The 23,044-nt window shown below is 33.2% G+C and overlaps 2 protein-coding genes across 4 annotated transcripts; one reads left to right on the forward strand and one right to left on the reverse strand.

Annotated features, from left to right (window-relative positions):
- Window positions 1-816: 816 nt before the first annotated feature.
- LOC113514850 (elongation of very long chain fatty acids protein AAEL008004-like) lies at window positions 817-21,575 on the forward strand. Of its 3 annotated transcripts, none has more exons than XM_052896012.1 (8): window positions 817-911; window positions 1,097-1,221; window positions 14,275-14,343; window positions 15,780-15,970; window positions 16,862-17,002; window positions 18,602-18,707; window positions 19,968-20,101; window positions 20,663-21,575. In XM_052896012.1, exons 3-8 carry the CDS (start codon window positions 14,283-14,285, stop codon window positions 20,831-20,833), a joined length of 804 nt encoding a protein of 267 aa, XP_052751972.1. In that variant the 5' UTR covers window positions 817-911; window positions 1,097-1,221; window positions 14,275-14,282; the 3' UTR covers window positions 20,834-21,575. The 3 variants fall into 3 exon arrangements, with proteins under 3 accessions (XP_052751972.1, XP_052751974.1, XP_052751973.1); XM_052896014.1 differs by having other exon boundaries at window positions 1,100-1,221; XM_052896013.1 differs by lacking the exon at window positions 1,097-1,221.
- On the reverse strand, window positions 11,851-12,780 carry LOC128200923 (uncharacterized). Its single transcript, XM_052895888.1, has one exon. It carries the CDS (start codon window positions 12,607-12,609, stop codon window positions 11,851-11,853), a length of 759 nt encoding a protein of 252 aa, XP_052751848.1. The 5' UTR covers window positions 12,610-12,780.
- Window positions 21,576-23,044: the final 1,469 nt, after the last annotated feature.

Raw genomic sequence — 23,044 nt, forward strand, 5'->3', positions numbered from 1 at the left:
TAATACGACAAAAAGACGACCCCTAACTTAATTATAATACATATATAAGAATTCAATCCATCGTGAAATGCATTCAAATGGATTGTTTGTGTTCATAAATGGTAATAGTAGACATATTAAAGTTATGAGCGTATTACCAAATTAATTGAATAGCCCACATCGCCAAGCACATGCAGGTTCTTCCTCCAATGCTATGTCCTACAAGACAAGCACTGTTTTAGGATAGCTTTTTTAAATAGTTTTAACAAATCCGATGCCAATTCCTTATACCTGTGGGAGTTCACGGGTGGACTGTCCCCGTGATTTTCAGGTCCACAGCGATCACTAACCTTTTCAACATATTAAACATAGTCTTTCCCAAACCCTTCCACTGCTTCTTGCAACTTAATAGCTCGTGAAATAAAATGATAGGTATTGTATCATGATACTAGCCAATTATTTTGTATGATAAATTAACTGCTGTATGATTTTAGACAACAAATTGACCATTTTTCTTTTTCCATTTCTGTACCCTGTTATTTTACTGCCTTGCCATTTTAAATGGTAAAAGGGGGAAGGGGAAGTATTGTTAGTAATGTGAACTATCGATAGCATTCATTTTTCTAATAAAACTATACATGACTTGTAAATATTAGTCGTTTTAGGGTAACATTTCAAGTGGCCATTTGTGACCAACGCACAATGTCGTAACTTAACGAAACCATAGACAGGGTTAACAGAATAAAAAGGTTCACTGAAATTTTACAAATTCCGTTGTGTTATCATATAATGGAGGGATACGTTTAATTAATTCAACTCATTAAATTCATTCACGACGTCGGTTACGCCGGTGGTGGCGGTGCTTCACTTATGAAACTGCGCAAGCGCACTCAATCTTGCGGTAATCCTGCCTGGAGTAGCACGTCGTTCAGGTACATAATATTTTTCATAATCATCACCGACATAAATATACATTATTGTAGAAGGCACTGATCTGTAACATAATTTTCCAACGCAACTAAATCAATCGTCCAAATAGTTTCATAAACAAAACATAGACTTGCAAATACAAATTTACTTAGAATAATGTTTAAAGTCCCGCTTAATTTTATTTCAGTAGAAAAATAAAATTTTGTGTAAGTTCAAACGGATACAGTACAAGGGTGAAGGAACTTATTTGAAAGCACATTCTGTGGATTTAGACTTTTCCGGATATTTCGGATTTACGATATTTCAGAATAGGTAAGTCTGGATTAATTAATCTAGTTAATTCAAGATATTAGATTTTTTCCGAATCTATTAAATATTTCTTGACGTATCAGCGATATTCTTGTTGCGCAATTTTGTTTTTTTTTCCTCCCTCAGTTTTATTTTTTGCACTTAGACTAAAGGCATCTGAAAGTTTTCGTTGTTTTCGTTAAAGTCAATTTATATATTTATCAAATCTGAACATGTCGGTATACATCAGTAATAATTTAGGGCGAAGTTTTTACTTATGCAACTATATTTTGATTTGATCATTACAATATGAAGTTTAATTTGTAGTTTTATAAAAAGAATAAACGACAACAAAATTTCTTTGTATAAATCGTGTAGTTGTGTTGTGTAAACATGTGCGTAGTGGGTAATATGCAATAATAAATGTTTTATTTTTACCGGACTAAAATGAAGACAATACCTAAGACAATTTCTCATCGGGAAATTTTCTTTGCAGACAAATTGTCCATCGTCTGCGTATAAATTTTCGCTTAGAATGGTGTAAATACTGTAGATAGCTAATAATCTACAGTAGCTTAGTTCTGATTTATCTCAATAGGGTAACATTGGATTACTATACAGTAAAACTTTTCTAATACTAGTCTCCTGTTTTGCAATTATATAGAAAATTACAGTGATTAACCAACATAAATGATAAATAAATGTTGTTATACAAGTTTTGATAAAAGGATTATTTCAAAGGTCATCATCCGATTCATAATTTCAGAAGTGCATTAAAATTATAAATATGTAAAGCCAAGGAAATTAAGTATTGTTTATCGTACTTGTAAGTAAAAAACCTGATTAAAATTTTAGGTACCTACTACTACATATATTATAATTTAAATTGAAAAATTTACTGAGCCATTAGCGGAAATTCAGAATTCATACCAAATTTGTCAAGAAAACGTGAATACTATTAAAACATAAATCTTTGTACAACTTACACTAATTTATAGGTACTTAGAAAAACGTAGGTATAGTCCGTTTGTCACTTTGGACCTTGAAGACACAAACCCTTGTAGGTATTACCGACCCTATTTAAGTTATAAAAGAAAACCTCCTTTTTCTTTTGTACCAATTACATTGGTACAATCTCAATTACCAGACAATCGGTATCATTAATATTTTCATATTAATAATAATTATTGTAAAATGCTAAGAAGTTTTAGAAGTAGAATTCAAAACTTAGATAATCATCATAAAACTTTTTAATTTATATCTATATTTTAGATTAAAGTTGCGGAGTTGTAAATCCTTTACACTCTTTTGAAAATTTATAATATAGTGACTTGTGAAAGTGGGTTCAGTTGTGTGAGGTAATTAAGCTGTGTTTATGTAGGTACCTAACACAGTATCAGGCAGTATAGTCATAATTATTATGTACATTTATACAATAATTCATGTTAAATTTGCATGCATTAAAATTTAGCACTTGATTGGTGGACATTTTTACAATTTAAAAAGTGGCCATTAAGGCTACACACGCAACGGAAGCTTGGAATGGAGTAACTTCTCCCGTTTTCCCAACATTTCCCTTTACTGTTTTGCTCCTATTGATCGTAGCGTGATGATATATAGATGAAGTATACTATAACCTGCCCAGGAGTATGAAGAATAATTGTACCAAGTTTCGTTAAAATCCGTCAAGTAGTTTTTTTTCTATAACGAACATACAGACAAACAGACAATAATTTTACTGATTGCATTTTTGGTATCAGTATCGATCACTAATCACCCCCTGATAGTTATTTTGGAAATATATTTCATCTACAGAATTGACATCTCTACAGATTTATTATAAGTATAGATTTATAGGCGTTTAATACTAATAAAAAATCTTATTTTCTTTGTTCTCGATTACAACATTGCACAGTCGGGGGGGAGGGGGTGTTAATAATGCGTGCTACCAGTCTCATTGTTAGCAATATGCCCAAAAAGGTCGACCTTCACGTGGTCCTCCCTGGAAACCATCGTGCTGAATTCCAAGTGAATTCATCACGACGGGCTAATTGACCTGTTTTTTCATTCTCACCTGTCATCTTACTGGTGTCCCGCTAGTGTATACTGATAGCGCAGGCGGGGTTACCATTCCATTATCATCCATTAAAAAACATTGCACAGTCTAAATAAATTTCATCCCATCATTATTTTTACACTGTGCTTTATGTTTCTACGAGTCGAAACGCCTTTTTTTTTAATAACTGCGAAGTCACGTGATCTTAATTCTATGTTAATAAATACGAAGGGGAAGATTCAAATATTGAGGTCGATTCGGAAGCGCTATTGAAACTGATCACTAAAAATAAAAATTCAATTTGATACCACAGTAAAATCTTTGTAAGGACCAATATGAAATAATATCCTAATAAATAGATTTAAGTAAATATTTTTATAATTTTAGTTTATGATGGATGGTACATAAAACAGTAATTTTGCAAAATTTAAAAATAAAATATGTTTAGAGAAACGGCACATCAGAATCGGCGCCATTGTTTTCATATTTGGAGAAATAATTGTTCCGTTTCATAGATTCGTTGGATTTGGATTTGTGGCATAATTAAAGTCAAATTAATTCAAGTTATATCGAGCAAATAGACACTTACTGTATAAACAAAGAAAATAAAATTAATTATTTAAATCACGGCTCACAGTTTAACTAAATTTCGTATTTTGCAACATGTTACAACCTATCTAGTTGTGGATGGCGGTTTGGTTGTGGTCTAACCACAGTATAAGTAATAGTACTAGTACTGTATAACTCAGTTAAAGTTGAAGGTAAAGTCAATACCGTTGACACTGTAGAAATACTTAAGACATCTGCATTCTTGGCCTACATAATTTAAGATACTACTCTTAAAAAAAAACAGCTATTACAAACGTGATAGATAGTTACCAAATATATCACGGGATCTAAATCCGTTTAAACCTAAAAAAGTGATGGTTAATTAATAAAAATCCCTTCTCCCCAAGATTGACTTAATATCCTATCAGTATAACATGGAAACCGTCGTGATAAATTTTTGTTAAATTCGTCATAAGGGGCTAATTAAACAATATTCATTCTCACTTATCATCTTTCATCAGTATCCCGATAGCATATACGAGAATATATAGAATAGAGATAGTGAAGGTGAGGTTACCATTCCGTTACCACCAATAAAAATTTATTGTTTTTAATTCCTTGTAAATTTGTCATGGTTTCCTTCTTACTTATCACCTCTTTTTAGTACCCCGCCAGCATATACAGATAGTGGGGGCAGGGATTTTTTTATGGATGATAATGTAATGGTAACTCCGTCTGCGTGTTAGGAAGGAAGAAGTTGTTAGTAATGCGGGCTACCAGTTCCATTGCTAGCAATATACTTTGTCAGGTCGCTCCAGGAAACCATCGTGCTTGTGCATGTGCATCGTGCGTGCATCATCTCCCACTGGTGGCCTGCCAGCGTATATCGTTAGCGCAGGCGGGGTTACCCTTCCATTATCATCCATCAAAAGACCTGACTGGATCTGACATGCTATATTACTAGCAATTGGTCTATTAGAACCCATTACTAACAATCTCTTACCCTGCGGGGGAGGAGTTATCATTCTATATAAAGAAATTCTTTATACTGTAATCAATAATATCATAAAAAAGAAATCATAATGAAATATTTTTTCTAATTAGGGAATATAAACTAGTACAACTTATATACAATATGAGTATTGTTAGGTAAATAATTATTATTCATACAGTTTAGGCCAATCGATACATGTCTAAATTAATAAGTTCGAAAGAACAAAGGACAAAAAAATTATATAGATTTTTTGTACCTTTTTTCTATTTTTTTAAAACGTAAAAGTTCATTTGACAGGAATGAAGTGTAACAGAATTTAGGTATTATACATATATAGCAATAGTAGATACCTATTTTGCCATAATTTGCCGTGTTTTAAAAACTTAGACCAATTGTTAAATACAGGTAGGCAATGTGGCGAAAAAGAGCAATCGATTTACACATAAATCTGATTTGTTTATTGAATCTGTGAATCCATTACTGTTTTGCCTATTAAGATTCCTCTTAATTGTTTATAGTAGAGAACCTCCGTCTCTTATAATAATAACACTTTATTTTTTATCAAAATCATAAATTTCAGAAGTAACTTAAAAAAATCAAATTGGGTCGATATATTAATATACCTTATAATAATAATATGTAACGTTCTTCTTTTTTTTTTACGTGGATGATAATGGAATGGTATATTTATTGTCTGCGCTATCGATATACGTTGACAGGGCAGCAGTGTAGGGTGATGAGTGAGGATGAAAATAGGTCAGCTGGCCTATTATGACAAATTCATCAGGAATTAACCTTGATGATTTCCTTGGGTCCCCCCAATTGAGTCCGCGTGGAAGTTGACTTGATAGGTGCATACTGCTAAGAAACAAATTTTCCTACTTATTGTAGAGGTATTATGGGGCATGGTAGTAATTCTAATCGAGCACCCATCCTTTACTCGAAGCACCCCACGATACTTTTATCCCCCTTTTTTATTGTGAATAAAACAGGGAGTTTGAGTTTTTGTGTCCATAAGGACGTACAATAACTGGCTGTATTGTCAACATACTACTAATATAGTTAGCAAATTGTCACTAGGCAAAGTTGTTTAATTTTGTCAATGACATACTCACCGATCATTAAAATTTTAAAGTATTTCTAACAATTCCTCAAACTTTAAATTTTAAATTATGTTTAGTGTTTAGCCTATGAAGCTAAAAGGTAATTAAAATTCAAAAGGTCATGATTAATGAAGAAAAGAAGATTAATAAAAAAAAAGGATAGATTGAAAAATTCAGAAATTTCATGATTCATTTTATTAGAGTTCAATACCTCTAAAGGAAAAAACATAACTCTTATAGGATCAGTTTGTTGTCCATCCGCCCGTCCGTCTGTCAACATCCTTTTTTTGGGAACGCCTGGAGGTATCCAGTTGAAATTAATATCACATACTTAGGTCTGCAATCTCTTAAAGCAGTGAATCAAGCTTCTAAATCGACGCAATGAAAAGATACGGCCGTTTATGTTCCACTTATATCGCATATTTTGACATTCGCAAAGGGAATCAAAACCTATAGGATGCTTCCCGTTGACTCAGAAATATAAAATTTGGCAAGAAATAATGTCATGTAGGACAAATAAAGGAAAAAAGTCCGAAAATAATAAATTTGTAGTTACTTCAAAAAAAAATTTTAACTTAATGATTTTGTACGGAATACCGTCACATCCCATCTCATTTTGCACGAGTCTAACTCGCATTTGAATAGCTTTTTAAATGAAAAATCTTTATTATTAAAAATTATATTCATTCATTCATTCATTCATTCAAATAACCCGTCGCGCTTGTAGTTGACGGACAAGATATATTTATCCGAGAAAAAAAAGGAGAACGACTAACGATTGTGTCCTACAAAAAACCAACTTCCATTATGACAAAACCAGATATTTTGATCCAAAAACTGAACTACTGAACCGATTTTGATAAAATTTATATGGTACCAATCTACAAATATATCCTATATTATATATATCATATAAATTTTTCAGATAAAAAAAGAAGTTTTCAAATCAGTGTTACAGACGGAGTTATGAGGTAACAAAAATAAAAAAAAAACGATCGTATTAAGAACCTCCTTCATTTTAAAGTCGATTGAAAAGAAATGAGTTTCCTTAAAAAATATAAAATTTAAAAATACGCCAAGTCTCGCTACGTAGTTTTTCAACTACAAAAAAGTGTGAGACCTCATGTACAACTAAGTCAGTTATTTTAATTAGTATTTATAGGAACAACTATTGTTATCTAATCGTTTTTTTTTATTAAATTATATATATATATTTATATATATATATATATATATATATATATATATATATATATATATATATATATATATATATATATATATATATATAACTTATAAAATTAAATAATCAATTACTTATCAATATTTTAGCATATTTTTAATCAATTACATTTTATGTTTTTGAATGGATGATTTTTACGGTTATAAAAAGGATAATATAATCTAAACGATGATCTCGTCAAGTACTCTTAACAAATATCGGTGTACGAGATATTGTCATTTAGTTAATGAAAACAAAAATTAGAAAATAAATATAAGTCCATCAATAAAAATATAAGACAGTCAGGAAAATTGCAGAATTTTTTATAAAAATATATTCTAAAATGAATGTTAATATAAGCAAATTTCTTTTTAGAATTTAATATAAAATAATATTTAATAAAATAATTAATTTATAAAAGTTGTTGACACAAAAGAAAATTATTTTTATTTATTTATTTATTTTATTTAACACTTTATTGCACCAACATAACATGATTTGTTAAAACAATTTTCAATAAGTATAGTGTAGTACAAAAGGCGGTCTTATTGCTAAGCAATCTCTTCCAGACAACCTTTGGGTAGAAAGGATTAAAGCATAAGTAGGTAGGTGGCGCGTTAAAAAAGATAGATTTGTAAAAAATAATATTTGTGACAGCATAGTCATATACATATACATACATAAATAAACACATACAACCAAACATATACATATATATACATACACATACACATATAAATATATATACATACATATACATATATACGCATAAATACACATAAATATACCATATTAATACACATATATATAACACACATAAAACTGGAAATACGTAGGACTAAGTGATTATAAGGATAGGTAGTGGGCTTTAACTAAGTTTTTAAAAATGGGCAACGATTGAGCGCACCGTATAGAGGTAGGGAGTGAGTTCCACAAACGAACTGCTTGCACGGAAAAGGATTTGGAGTAGAAAGAGGAAGAATGGGTAGGAATTATGAGTTGGAGGTTGTCAGTACTACGTAAAGAATAAGAATTAGAATTGCTCTCTCCAAGAAACATAAAACGTTCTTTTAAATAATGAGGTGTAACTGGATTAAAGAGAATTGAGTAAAGAAGGGAAAGGATGTGCCAGTTACGACGAAGACGGATAGAGAGCCACTTGAGTCGTGTACGATATTGGGATACATGGTCATATTTGCGAAGTCCAAATATGAACCGTATACATAAATTTTGAAGACGCTCAAGTTTATTTAACTGCTCTTCAGTGACATTTGAATAACAGGAATCGGCGTAGTCAAGGATGGGGAGGAGCAATGTATGAGCAAGCGCAATTTTGGTATCCATAGGAAGAACCTTACGCAACCTGTAAAGGGATCCAGTTGCCGCAAACATCTTCCTGCTAATCTCAGCAATCTGAGGTGACCAGGATAAAGTACTATCAAAACAAATGCCGAGATTTTTAACGCGGTCGCTGTAGTTTAACTTCATTCCATTAAAAACTACAGAAGGAAGGTCATTCAAAGTCATTCTGGAAATGTAACTAGGGCTACCTATGATTATAACCTGGGTCTTGGTCGGATTTACAGCAAGACCATAGGATTTGCTCCAGACAGATATACGTTCAAGGTCTTCGTTTATTGTATTTACTGCAACAGAAATATTAATAAGAGGAGCCCGGCAGTAAATTTGAAGGTCGTCTGCATAAAGATGGTAGGAAGACCGAAGCTGAGACGTGATATTGTTGATAAATAAGGCAAATAAAAGAGGAGATAAGACGCCACCCTGGGGCACGCCCGCAGATGTACTGCACCAAGATGACAAAGAGTCGTTGATACGAATACGCTGCCGACGTCCAACCAGGTAACTACGAAACCATTCAATTGCCGTTGGAGATATGTTGAGAGAAGTCATCAGTTGCAACAAAATGTCGAAATCGACGGTATTAAAAGCATTACTGAAATCTAATAATGTTAAAACTGTCAGCTCTGAGCTATCCATTCCGAAACGGATATCATCAGAGATCTTTACAAGAGCAGTAGTCGTGCTGTGACCTGCGCGGAAACCAGATTGCAAAGGATTAAGAAGGTTATTTTTGGACAGAAACAAGTTGAGTTGCTGATGTACTAACTTTTCCAGAGCTTTGGAAAGGAAGGGAAGAATGGATATAGGTCGATAATCGGAAAAAACTGTGGGGATATTTTTTTTAGGTAGGGGGATAATAAAGGCTTCTTTCCAGATATGAGGAAAAATACCTGAGGATAATGAATTATTAAAGAGAAAAGTAATAGTTGGCAGCAGGATATCAAGGATAGGCATGATCATAGCACGACTGATGTTGTCAGTACCCAGAGCATTAGAAGATATTGACAGTAAGCTTCTCTCAACATCACAATCGGACAATTGTCCGAAAACAAAAGGAGTGTAATCAGGAGTTGGAAGCGAAGAAAGATAATACAGTGTTTTTAATTTGTCATTAGGAACAACAATAGAAGAGGAACAAAAATGTCTATTAAGATTCTCAATATCAATACTAGTGGAACTCTCATTGTGTTTTTTTCCAACTCCTAAAGATTTAAGAAATTTCCAGACTTTTGCTGGATCTCCATTCTCAACAGATTTATGGATGTGGCGACGTTGGGCCTCCCTACACATCTTATTGCAGAGATTTCTGATGCGCACGTAGTTGTCACGATATCTGTCTGGGTCTTTTTTAAATTTAGTTTTAGCATTATTTTTCTTGTTTATGATAGCTCTAATATCCTCAGTGAGCCAGGGCGCAGGCAGATGTCGGACTCTGACGGAACGGATTGGGGCATGCCGATCATAAAGGTCAAGAACGAGTTGATTAAATTCTTGTATCTGTATGTTTACACAACCTATATTTGCAATAGATGACCAGTCACACTCCGATGCATCTTTTCGCAAACGGTCCATGTCAATGGCCCCAAAATTGCGCTGCATGAGGATTCTACGCTTTAATTTAGGAGGACGGATTTTATAGGAAAGGTATAAGAGATTATGAAAGGAAAAAGCATCAGCGGTGTGCTGACCAAACTTGGAAACATGTTCGGGAGATGATACAAGGATTAGGTCAAGTAAGGAAGGATTGCAATTCGGAAAAAAATGGGTTGCTTGGAGAGGCAAAATATTTAAATTACAAGCACTGGCAACAGACTTAAGACGGTAAGCTCGGCTATCATTTTTCAACAGACAGGTGTTAAAATCACCCATGATGATCGTGTGATTGAAAGATGGGGTAAGGTTTTCGAGGAGATATTCAAAAGAGGAAAAGTAATCTACAGAAGAGGAAGGGCTATAGAAAACACCTAGAAGGACTTTGGAGTGGGATAAGGTGATTTCAAGAAAAAGGAATTCCGCTTCATTAGAGGAGTTAGAGGAACAAACGATATTAAATGGTATATGAGTACGAAGATATATGGCAACACCACCACCACCTCTACCGGTGCGATCACAGCGAATAAGATGGAAACCAGGAAGGGAGTAAGCGATAGAAGGAAGACAAGGTTTCAGCCAAGACTCCGACACAAATATAGCATGAATATTGTTATCAGTAAATGAGTCTAACATGTCAGAAAAATGGGCAGGAATACTTTGAGCATTAATATGTACTGCATTGAAATTTTTTACTACATCCGAAAATGTAGTATGCAAAGTTTCGTCTAGAGGAATGTTAATGCTATGAAAACTGTCATCACTAGAAGAGGAAGAGGAGGAAACTGATATAGAAATATCATTTATATCATTGTCCATAAAATGTGTGTGATATATAATTAATAAACAAATATATTATTTATATAATAATAAAAATCGTATAAAATATATAACGTTAAAACATCTACCCGCCAGTGGTTTGTCAGAATTGGTATACAATAAACAACAAATATTCATAAATAAAGCAAATATTGAAAACACATTATCACAACAGAAAGAAGAAAAAAAAAGGAAAGAAAAAAAAATACATAATTGTTCAGTTAAAATGGAGTACACAGGAATAAATTAAATATAAGTGGGCCCGGATACGTACACCCCGCATGCAGTTATTTGTAGTAATATTAATAGTATATTAGATATCATTCTATATTTTGGCTGTTAAACCCATTCTATAAACTTCTATAAATTAGATAAAAACTAATTATTGCATGTAACGGAATACATAAAAAAAAATAACTACACAAAACAATTAATCAGTACTGGCAATAATACACACCCAAAATCTACCTGCTTATTTCTAATAATTCGATCTGTTATTCTATCTATACCCAGTTTCATTAAATATTCATTACATCTGACAGTTGAAAATACGGAGCTAAATAAATACAAGTAAACTTCTAGCGGCATTTGATGCAACAAATTTGTAAAATATTACAAGTGTTTTGTTGTGTTATAATACAAAAATGTAAATGAAAAGGATTTAATAGAAGTATAAAGATACAATGAGAATGAGCCAGATTAGTAGTTAGTGAAAATTGACAGATTTGATGTTACATTGCTTAGCACTTAGTAAATAATAAAAAAAACAACAAGATTATCACTATTAAGCACAGAATAATGTAAAATATGGACATATGAAATTATAGTATAAATAAATAGGGCCAGCCATAAATAAAGTCATGAAATAAATAACCATCTACCAGCAGAGCGAAAATAACCAAACACCCACTTACAAAAAAAAAAAACTAAATTAATTAAAATATTAACTTATACAATTCTAAATTCTTTTGGTAACTCGCTTAGTGCGACTCAATCCAGCCTGATCCCGCCTATCCATTGTCTTCGAAGCGGCCGAAACACTTGCTGGCAATTTGACCTCACCAGTACCTGTACCCGGCAATGAATCGATTAGACGATTCAACTCAGTAATTGAATTTAAACGTCGTCTCTTACCGTCTGGTCCATCGACAATCACCGATCCATCACGAGTCCAGCACTTGGATATACCAAAATGCTTCCGAGCCGCCATAAAAGCGACGTGTCTGCCCTTGGTAAGAAATTCAGAGAAAGTGATGCCACTATTCTTGAGCCCAGTTTTTGAGAACCAAACTTTGTCCTTAATTTCAAGATTGCGAAACTTCACCAAAATTGGCCTAGGCTTCTCACCAGACTTACGTCCCATCCTGTGGCTGCGACTGATGGAATCTTCAGTGATGGGTAGATTGAGTCGCTCAGTAATAATTTTTATCACCTCTGAAGATGTGTCTTTGCCGCTGTCCTGAACACCATGCACAAGAAGGATTTTGCGACGGTTGCGCATTTCAAGCTGGTCTTGCTGCTTGGCGATAACCTCAACCTGTTGTTGTAGAATCTTCAATGTAGCTAAGATGGAGGACTTGAAATCGCTGAAGTCCGTTGCTAATGAAGCAAGGGTAATCGGTGCAGTACTAGCCTTGTGAAGATCCTCCTGAAATGCCGCCATCTTACTTGAGAAATGTTCCTTCATTTGTTCTAGAGATTCTTGAATTGACTCCATTTCTTTATTAAGGAAAACTAGAGAGGAGATAACGTAACCACTGGCAGATAACAGCAGTAATTAAAGTTGGTACATAAATTTAGATTAAAATAAATAATAAAAACAATTAAAATGTATTTATAAAGTAGGCAACTTATTTATACGTCTGTCTTGTACAACTACCCGCGGGGAAAAAAAAGTTTAGTTGTAAGATTATGGTATAATTGCTTAAAGTTATAAATAATTTATAAAGTATTTCTGTATATTTCAAAATAATCGATAGGAAAATAAAAATGACAACAAAAATGTCCGTAGTAGGTTTTTTCAAATAGTGAAATTGGTGTGGTAGCCCTGCCTTTGTATTAGTAGTGAAAGGTGATAGGTGAGGATGATAGCAGGTCAGTTGGCCTATCGTGAAAAATTCTATTAAGAATTAACTATTACGGTTTCCAGAGGGAGCCGCGTGGATGTCTATGTAATTTAGCAATAAGCTTATTGACCTTATTACTAATAATCCATTGCCTCCCCAAGGTTGAGACTAGTCGAGGTGGAAAAATCTAACAATACATTATATCATTTCTTCTTTCAAATGTCGATATATGTAGTGCATAGATTTTGTATATTGAACTTATAATTATATCTCAGACATAATTGTACCTCGCTTTAGCGTACTTCTCTTGTAATAAATTTCAATGATTATCACGACTCCACCGTATACACTACATAGAGCATTAGCTTACCAAATAGAAACAGTTTGTAAAAACACCGCTTCTCTATTTTCTTCTTTTTTTTTTTGTACTTTGTTTCGGATTCTTCTCTGCTACAAAAATAAGTGGCCCGCATCATACTATAGCATGTTTTCCCTTGCACACCACACCGTCACATGCGTACCTATATAAATGTTATTCCTTTTGGCGTGTCATTGGTTGGAATTAATTAAGAATTTTAATGAATCTTCGATTTATACCTGTCAATACTGTTAAAGAACCACTTTATTTATTCTATAATAGGTAACATGCTTTGTCATTGTCGTTTGTATGTGTAATGTTTATTATAAAGAGGCCGTTCAAATAAGAATCGCAACGTTCCTGTTGATTATATTACAATAAACATTGGTTATATAGATATTGATTATATCTGTTGTATAGATGCTCAATAATTGCTAAGTATATTTTAGATTATATTTAAAGGTAGGTTTCAGTAAATAGCATTGATATGGTAATAGGGAAATACTTTATTGAAACATTTCAAAATTATTAGCAGTATGTGGGGCCTGACCTATTGTTTAATTACCCGACTGTCAAAGAAAAGAGGTCAATGTTATTCAGGTACAACACATTGCACCTGAAAAACATTAACCTACGTACATACTATAGTATTGTCTGTAAAGCCGGAGTTGATGCAACGTGCCGTTTAAACGACTTTTTATAAATTAATTGTCTTGTCGTTCATGATATTAATTTAATTGTAACTGTAAAAATCTATTTACTTTCTAAATAAATTTAAATATTCCATAAATTATCAATACACCATTTTACAATAGGAATAAGCATTAAGGGATATTAAGTTTTCTTCAAGGTCGGCAACGTGTATTTGACATTATTATGTGTGTGTGTTCACTTTTTAAAATGCATTATTCACCTTACAGCAGAAATGTTACTAAATACCAACCTGTATTCATTTCAGATAGAACAATGGCGACGATAGTAAGAACTATAACAAGTTATTACCATTACATTAATGATGAAATTGCAGGTAAATTGGTTGTAATGTTATTTTTAATACATTTATAAAGATATTGTAAATTAAAAGCTACTAGATATAATAGACAGATATTGTGTCTTTGCGTAAAAGTCAACTACATGGGTACTTCTGACCCTCTTGTTGCAAATCAGTTACGCTTACCTTTCGGTTTGAAGAGTGGATAAGTCATTGAAGTTACTGGTTACGGATTAATATTTTAGTCCTAAGGAATAGCTACACATGTGAAAACCTCCCATGCGTATCATATCGCCTCACATATATTTCATGGGTGCCACAGTGTATTCTATAATATTCATGGTGCTTCATTTTTATAGGTGGAGGTTTCCACTCTCTTCAGTGATGAAAAATACAGATAATAAATCAAAATTAATCAGTGATGGCATAGACTTGCCCCTGCCATATTGGATTCTAATATATTTGAGGAAATGTGGGGATATTGAGTTTTAAAAGCTTTCATAACTTTAGCATACGGAAGCGTAACAACGTTGCAATTCAACGTTGTCAATTGTCAAAAACAATTTTACGAACTTTTTAAAAAGTTATCGTAACTTTCAAGAAAAGAGCATATTTCTTTCTCAAAGGTCGGCAACATCTGCAATTATTATACTTTGGTGATGCGGGTGCTCTTGGGCAGCGGTAATCATTTACCATCAGGTGAACCACATGCTTGTTTGCCCCCTTTGTTATAGAAAAACTTTAAATGTTTTTATGCAGCGTAAAATGGCAAAAAAGCTGACGGCCCACCTGATGAAAAGTAGTAACCGTCGCCTATAGACATAAACAGTACCATGGACATAACAGAATAAACTGTGTAGCCCATGGTTTCTTTCGAATTAAAAGTGAAATTGACACTGAAAATTTGGATTTTAATGGCAAAAATGTTTTAAAATATGATGATGTAGATGCAAAGTTTTTAGTGGTAGATTTATATGCAATGTTTTTTTTATACAACTTAAAATGGCAAACAAGCTGACGATCTACCTGATGGAAAATGGTAACCGTCGCCTATAGACATGAGCAGTACCATGGACATAACATAGTGTACTATTTCGCCCATGATACCCCCCATGCGTTGTCATTCCTGAGGACTCAGGTGTTATTCCTCTGTACCCAGTAAATTCACGCCATATCCCACCCTTCAAACCGAAACACAGCCATGCAAATACAACTGCTTCACGGTTGCAATGTATTCTATGATAAATGTTTTAGTTCGCTAACAAAGCACTTTTGAACAATCAATCAGAAACATTGAAAAATGTTCAGTTTTTTTTTTAATTTACACATATTTGTAATGTTGCTGTAAAGTATGAAGAAAGCTTTTAAGTTCACTACAGTAACAAATATTGATAAAAACTTAACAACTCCATTAGGAACAATAATTGTGAAAGCATAATTATTTAATTTTATATATTTTACTTGGTTTCCAGACCCACGGACCAATAATTTCCCTTTGGTATCAAGTCCTTTACCAATTCTGTTGATCATGTACTTATATCACCAATTCGTTCGGAAATGGGGACCTAGTTTTATGGCCAACCGACAACCGTACAATCTCAAGAGCCTAATTATAGTATACAATATAGTGCAAATATTTTTATCCGGCTACTTAACAGTAGAGGTATGTACATATGCGTTTTAATTTAAAATACTTTCTACTGATAATATTAATATGTGCGTATCATGTATGTATATATATGAAATTTGGAAACGTCTATTATAGAAATATTATTTAAATATGAAAATTTTATATCTTTATAATATTTCTATTTCACATCGCAATTAATAAATTGCCAAAAAGGAGTTCAGATATCATTTTCCATCACATACGTCGTTAGATTATATTCTAAGTTCCTAAAAGTGAACTGTACGAGGTGAATAGACCTAAATTTATATAAATGTGAAAATTTTACACTCGGATAGGTTATATTGTAACACTTTGATTATATAGATAGAGTATCGAGTCTCAAAAACAGGTCAATTTTTGTCAGTTAATTGTCAAATTAGTTGACTCGTTTTTTTATCAGTATTCTATATACTTACGCACATAATCTATCTTGATGCATTCATATTTATCTATTTAATAAATAAAATGAGTTTTTACGCATTATAAAGATGCAAACATTATTAAACAGAATGAATATAGAAGTCAGAAAAGAAACACTATTAACTAATTATCTTGCAAAATTGTATGAAATAGTTAACCCGCTTTTTTCGAAGCATTTGTATGGAGACACTATCTATGTAATCTAAGCTTAACACATAGGATATTTTCCATACTGATAAATGAGGATAAAGCCGCGGAAAATGGGGAAGTAATTAAATGTGTTTCATTATAATACGAGTAATAATAATAATAATAAATAGATTTATTTTCTCTTCACAATTTATCACAGTGAGATACAATGAGACATGCTTATATTAAAGTAATCAAATTATAAATATAACTGTGAGAGACTGGTGCATGAGATAGGTATAATAACAAAAATGTTATCAAAATTTTTCCATTCAGTGTCTGACCAGGCTGTATTTAAGCGGCCACTACAGCATGTGGTGTCAGAAGATCGTTTATGATGAGAGCCCACTCGAACTGTTGGTAGTACGACGCGTCTGGCTCTACTACGTGATCAAAGTCATCGATTTGTTAGACACGGTAAGCCTACTTATGAAATCGTAACCAACGTATCTATAGACATAGTTTTTTTTTTTTTTTGATAAAAAATTAATGATAAACCAGCCAATGCCATCAGTATACGCTGGCGAAGTACCAATAAGAGCTGATAGATGAGGATGATGTCGGATCAGTTGGTCCGCCATGATGATTTTACTAAGAATTAACCAAGATGGTTTGCAAAGTGATCGCGTGGAAGTTGATCTGTTAGGGTTACTTGTAATAAGGACTAGTGTTTCCATTATTAACAATCACTCTCCTCACGCACGTATAGTTGGTATATGGTGTTATAAATTATAATTTACATAATAGGCATATTTTTAATGAATGGTAATAAAATGGTAACACTGGCTGAGCTAAGGGTATACTTACATTGACGGAGAATCAATGAGGAATGATAGGTGAGAATAAAAAGGCAGGTCAATTAACTCATTGTGATAAATATACCTGGAATTCAGCACGATGGTTTCTAACAGCAAGGACAGCAAGGAGGTCAACCTGATAAGGTATATTCCTAACAATGGGACTGGTAGTTCTCATTACTAATAATCCTTTCCCTCCAGGCACGTTGTTTTATGTAAATAAGGTCCTGGGTCGATTCTCAGTTAAACTAGTGGAGAATATTATTTCTTCTAAGTTGGCCCGATTTTCAAGGTTCTACTTATGCATGAAACCATTAATTAGAAGGTCATTGGTTTCTCACTTATACTGCTTATTATTTATTAGGTATATCAGTACGTTACGTCTATGAGTATATCTTTTGTTTTTGAGCTTGCGCGTTTCCTCTTGAAGTATGTTAAGCAAGCACAAGTACTAAAATGCTCCAATATATTTTACTTTACGCATTTATTGCATACTACACGACCGAATTATAATTTTATTACGGATTTTAAAATACAAGTAGCTTGGTATAAACCGAAGTACAATTCCGAAATCTTTGGTATAAACAGAAAGTCACATTTTTTTATAATTCAGAGTTAGACCATATTTCAAAAGGTTGTCATCCAAGATAAAAATTTTAAAAACTTTATATCAGTCTACTAAAGTGTAGTTAGTTTAATCTACATTTAACTCGAATTTGCCTAAGTAGTTAAGAATGATAGTCGTTATATTTGGGGCATGCATTCGCTTCAGTTCCGCTCGACTGGTGATTTGCAAGACCACCGCAGGAACTACCGGACGGATGAACCTGTTTTTCTGACACTGGCCCTGATACTTTCGCAAATACCTACTAGTTTGTTTGTAGCTCCGTAATAACATATATCCTGTTACATGTACTTTACATATTCTCTAATGTATTACAAAGAGAGATGTTGGCTGACTAAGCTAACTGACAAGTCATCATTGCAAACGGTTGGATCGAAATTTACATTTATAAATTAAATAAAAATACATTTTAAATAAATCTTTCAGTCGATTGACACTTTCCGTAAATTATATTTAAGATTTTACATACTTATCGTTGGGAATAGGGAACCTATATACTACCACAATTGTTCACCACAATGGCAAAAAATCTCTGACTGACTATATGTGTAGTTTTATTACTTAATAATAAATAAAAGATTATTTGCCTTTCAGGTATTCTTTGTGCTGCGAAAGAAATTCTCTCAAGTGTCCTTCTTGCATGTTTATCATCATATGGGGATGGTCTTACTCGGGTTCATAGGCACCAAATATATCCCAGGTATGAATTGATTGTTAATGCGAGCTTAACCATGACTATTAGGCACTACATGAACGAAATCAACAATATAATTACACATATAATTGCTAAACAGCAATAAAAAACAATATTTTTTATGCCACTTAGAATGGCAAACATGCTGACGGCCCACCTGATGGAAAGTGGTAGCTGTCGTCTATAGACACGGACATAACAGAGTATACTGTTTCGCCCATGACCACCCAATGCGTTGCCATTCCTGAGGACTCAGGTGTTATTACTCTGTATCCTGTAAATTCACTGCCATATCCCACTCTTCAACTGAAACACAGCCATGCAACACAACTGCTTCACGGTAGAAACATGAACGGGACAGACGTGCAAGCTTGATTTATCCTATTAATTTTATAAATACGAAAGTTTATACGGATGGATAGATGTATATTTGTTACGCTTTCATACAAAAACTGCTGAACATATTGGATCAAAATTGCTATTTGAGTATGATATATTCTAACTTTGCACATAGGATGCTTTATGTACAGTTTCGCGCGAGCGAAGCCGCAAGATACAATTAATATAAATAAATATGTGTGTATATGGTTTTTTATGAATGATAATGAAATGGTAACCCCGCCTGCGCTAACGGTATACGCTGGCGGAGCACCAGTGAGGGATGATAGGTGAGGATGAAAAGACAGGCCAGTTAGCCCGTGATAAATACACTTAGAATTCAGCACGATGGTTTCCAGGGGGGACCACGGGGAGGTCGACCTGTAAGGGTATATTGTTAACAATAGGACTGATAATCTGTATTACTAACAATCCCTTTCCCCCAATGTGTATATAGTTAGGAATAAAACAGTGTAACAAAGATGTATGTATATAGGGTAAGCAGGCATATTGTTAATGGATAGATATATATTTATATAGAGTTTTATATAGGATCGTTAAAACAACTATGTTGTGATAGGTATTTTTAATCAACAACTACACTAGCCAGCCCTGATAAATTGGTACTCATCTAAATCATATAGTTGGGTACCAATTTATCAGGGTTATATGCGTATTTACAACAGTAATAAGATATAGATTCATAGGAAAAAAGGTGGAGAAATGGTCTATCTCAAAAATATCTAACATTACGAAAAATAATAAAAAAGTACTAATTATAACAGGAAAGATTCCATTGAACGTATTACATTGCTATTTAGTTTCATATTAAAGAAAGCTTTTGACGATTTTGTGAAGAATGAAGTCGATTGTTTTATAATATTGCAGGTGGTCACGGTGTGATGCTCGGCTTTATTAATTCCATAGTCCACGCTGTGATGTACTCTTACTACTTGATCTCGATAGTACGGCCGCAGTGGGTGCGACAGTGGTGGAAGAAGTACATTACGCAACTGCAAATCGTATGTATCTCTAATTCAATTTTTAATTCTACTCTTCAAAATGTAGAGTGTCTAATTTGAGTTGTACAAAGATTTATGTCTACTGTGTGTTTGTTCGTTTTCGTCGAAAAGTTTGTACGAGATCTAAGATTCCGAAACCAAGTGCTAAAAACGTGGGCAAATTTGTAGACACATCTACTTTAAGGTATTCGTAATGTTAACTAATTATAAGTAACTTAAATTACTGAAACAAAATATGAAAATTGTGCAAGCACATATTAGGTACATTTAGCACCAAAGTAGATACCTTGAACAAAAACGTTATTACCTGTTGTGTGTACCAGAACTAGAAGAAGTAAATCATCATTACTACAACCTATCTATCTTCCACTATCGAACATAGGTCTCCCTCAAATTTCGTCTCATGATTTTGCGCCATTTGCGTTCAGCGACTTCCTGCAACATTCTTGTGATCGTCACTGCACCTAGCGGGTTTCGCCGCACACTGCACTTGTTTACACGGGATTGCCACTTGAAAACCTTTCTTCAGGAAATATTTTAGTACAGTATTTTGTGTTACAGGCGCAGTTTCTATTCCTCATCTTGCACTTCGGACACGTGCTGTTCGAGCCATCATGCGAGTACCCCAAGTGGATTTCCTTCATGTTCCTGCCACATAACATATTTATACTATTTCTCTTCTCAGATTTTTATATCAAAGCTTATGTTTTAAAGAAAAATAAAACCAAGTAGCGATTAATAAAATAATAAGTTTAGGGTCAAAAGTGTTTGAATGTGTATCTATTATCACTGATTACACTGTGACGTCCATTACATCTCTAATGCGTTGCCATTCCAGAAGTGTTGTTTGTTAACAACAAGTTCACTACCCAGTATTTTTCAAATTGAATTACAACCGTGCTAATTGAATGGACGCAGAAACACAAGTGGGACAGTGGTACAACTTTTATACAAAGTCTACCGTTGTTTAACGTACATGTACCTAATACCAAACCAAATCAATTTACTATTCAAATTAAACATTTAATTTTTTTACATTTAATCATTAGAACGAAATTTTTAAAACAAATATATGTATATTTTATTTACATTAGAAGCAAATTAAGTCGGCAGCAACCATAAAGTTGTCGATGATTTGAACAGATTTTTACTAAACATTACGTTTTTATATTTATAGTCAATTTTACCATTAAACTTTTTTTTAAATAAAATAGTTTGGATGTGAATGATGAAAAAATTGAAGATCACAACCGTTATTAAAAATTAATCAAGTGCAATTTCAACTGACACACCGATAGTTCCGCAATAGATAAAAGAATTAATTAATTTCCTTTTTTTTTTCTATGATTCTGTAGATAGAATACTAATAAAATTAGTTTTAATTTTTTTTGTAAAGCTTACGCAAAGCTTTACTAAAGTGGGTACCACCATATTATAACATAAAAATATAACTAATAAAAATAATTGCATCGTACGACATAAGAAAAATAGAGAACTATTCGAATTACTGTTTTTTATTTTATTATTTCTTTTATGCTTTAATCCTTTTCCTTGGCATTAAATTTGATCTAATTGTGATTTGTAGAATCAAGAATACAAATCAGGGGGAAGGGATTGTTAGTGTTCACTTCAGATGTAATAATTATTACAATTATTGCAATTGCATGGCAACACTCTTGACAGTTAATAAGAACATTTTATTCTCGTATGTGACAATGAATCAATTATTGGAGGTAAAAGAAAAAAAAAGTTGTTGATGTCTGCTCTAAAACAGAAATATAACAGTTTGGTCCTTGTCGTTCTTTAAATATTTAAAAAGGTGAAAAATTTAATTCCACCATCGTGAATCATATCGGAATTTAAAATTATTGTTATTATCAACATAAACTACGCAAAAAGTCAGTTCTTGTGTCGCTAAAGGGACGCTTCAAGATTAAAACATCTGTCGAAGGATTCAAGATTGAAACCCTTAGTTCTTATGACATTTACTAGGTAATCAAGTAACTTTAGCATGCTTTAGAGAACTGAGTGATCTGAGTATGTCATAAACCAGTCAAAGAGATTTTCACAAATCAAAGGGTAGTCATTTGAACTAATTTGAACCTCGATAGTGACTTTTATAACACTTTTATCGTTTTCGCATTTTCGTGTCGAATTTATTTTAAACCTTGTCCTACATACAGTCCACTTAATTATATTCTTGCACACTTAGTAATGGGGAGGTTACACCCCATTGCTATCAATATACTCTATCGGGTCGACCTCCACGCGGTCCCCCCTGGAAACTATCGTGACTAATTTATGGCTCAATTAGTCACGAATGACGACGTATATACGTAATGGGCTAAATGATCTGCTTTCATCCTCATCTATCATCCCTCACTGGTGCCCGGCCATTGTATATTATATTATTAGCGCGGGCGGGGTTATCATTCCATCATTCATTAAAAAAAACCTAAACCAGTTTTGAATTTCGAAAGTTTGTTATTTTTTATGGATGTGTAGTTATGGATAAGGACATAGAAAATAAATACTAATAAATTATATTTCCAGACAGTAAATATATTTTTTTAGCCCCAAAACAGTAACATATCACTTAAGTGTCAGTAAGTGCCATAGAAAAATAACCATAACATTAACATTTGCACGTGATAGCTCTGATAATTATCAATACCAAATACCTGGGGGGAAAGGGATTATTAGCAATGGAGTTTGACAGCCCCATTGCTAGCAATATACCCTATTAGATCGACCTCCACGTGGTTCCTCCTGTAAATCATCGTGAATAATTCTTGTTGAATTCGTCACGATGGGCTAACTGACCTGCTTCATTCTCACCTATCATCTTTTACTGGTTCCCGCTGATGTATACCGATAGTGCAGGTGGGGCTACCATTCCATTATCGCCCATTAAAAAAAAATACCAAATACCTAAGAACAAAG

Source organism: Galleria mellonella, unplaced genomic scaffold (genome assembly GCF_026898425.1).
Source record: "Galleria mellonella isolate WM207_F2 unplaced genomic scaffold, CSIRO_AGI_GalMel_v1 utg312, whole genome shotgun sequence".
NCBI classification, from domain to species: domain Eukaryota; kingdom Metazoa; phylum Arthropoda; class Insecta; order Lepidoptera; family Pyralidae; genus Galleria; species Galleria mellonella.

Coding starts and splice junctions, on each gene's coding strand:
- LOC128200923 (XM_052895888.1), bottom strand. CDS start 12,609: ATGGAGTCAATTCAAGAATCTCTAGAACAAATGAAGGAACATTTCTCA.
- LOC113514850 (XM_052896012.1), top strand. CDS start 14,283: ATGGCGACGATAGTAAGAACTATAACAAGTTATTACCATTACATTAAT. Junction 15,971..16,861: donor CCGGCTACTTAACAGTAGAG/GTATGTACATAT, acceptor TTTTCCATTCAG/TGTCTGACCAGGCTGTATTT. Junction 20,102..20,662: donor ACATTACGCAACTGCAAATC/GTATGTATCTCT, acceptor TTTGTGTTACAG/GCGCAGTTTCTATTCCTCAT.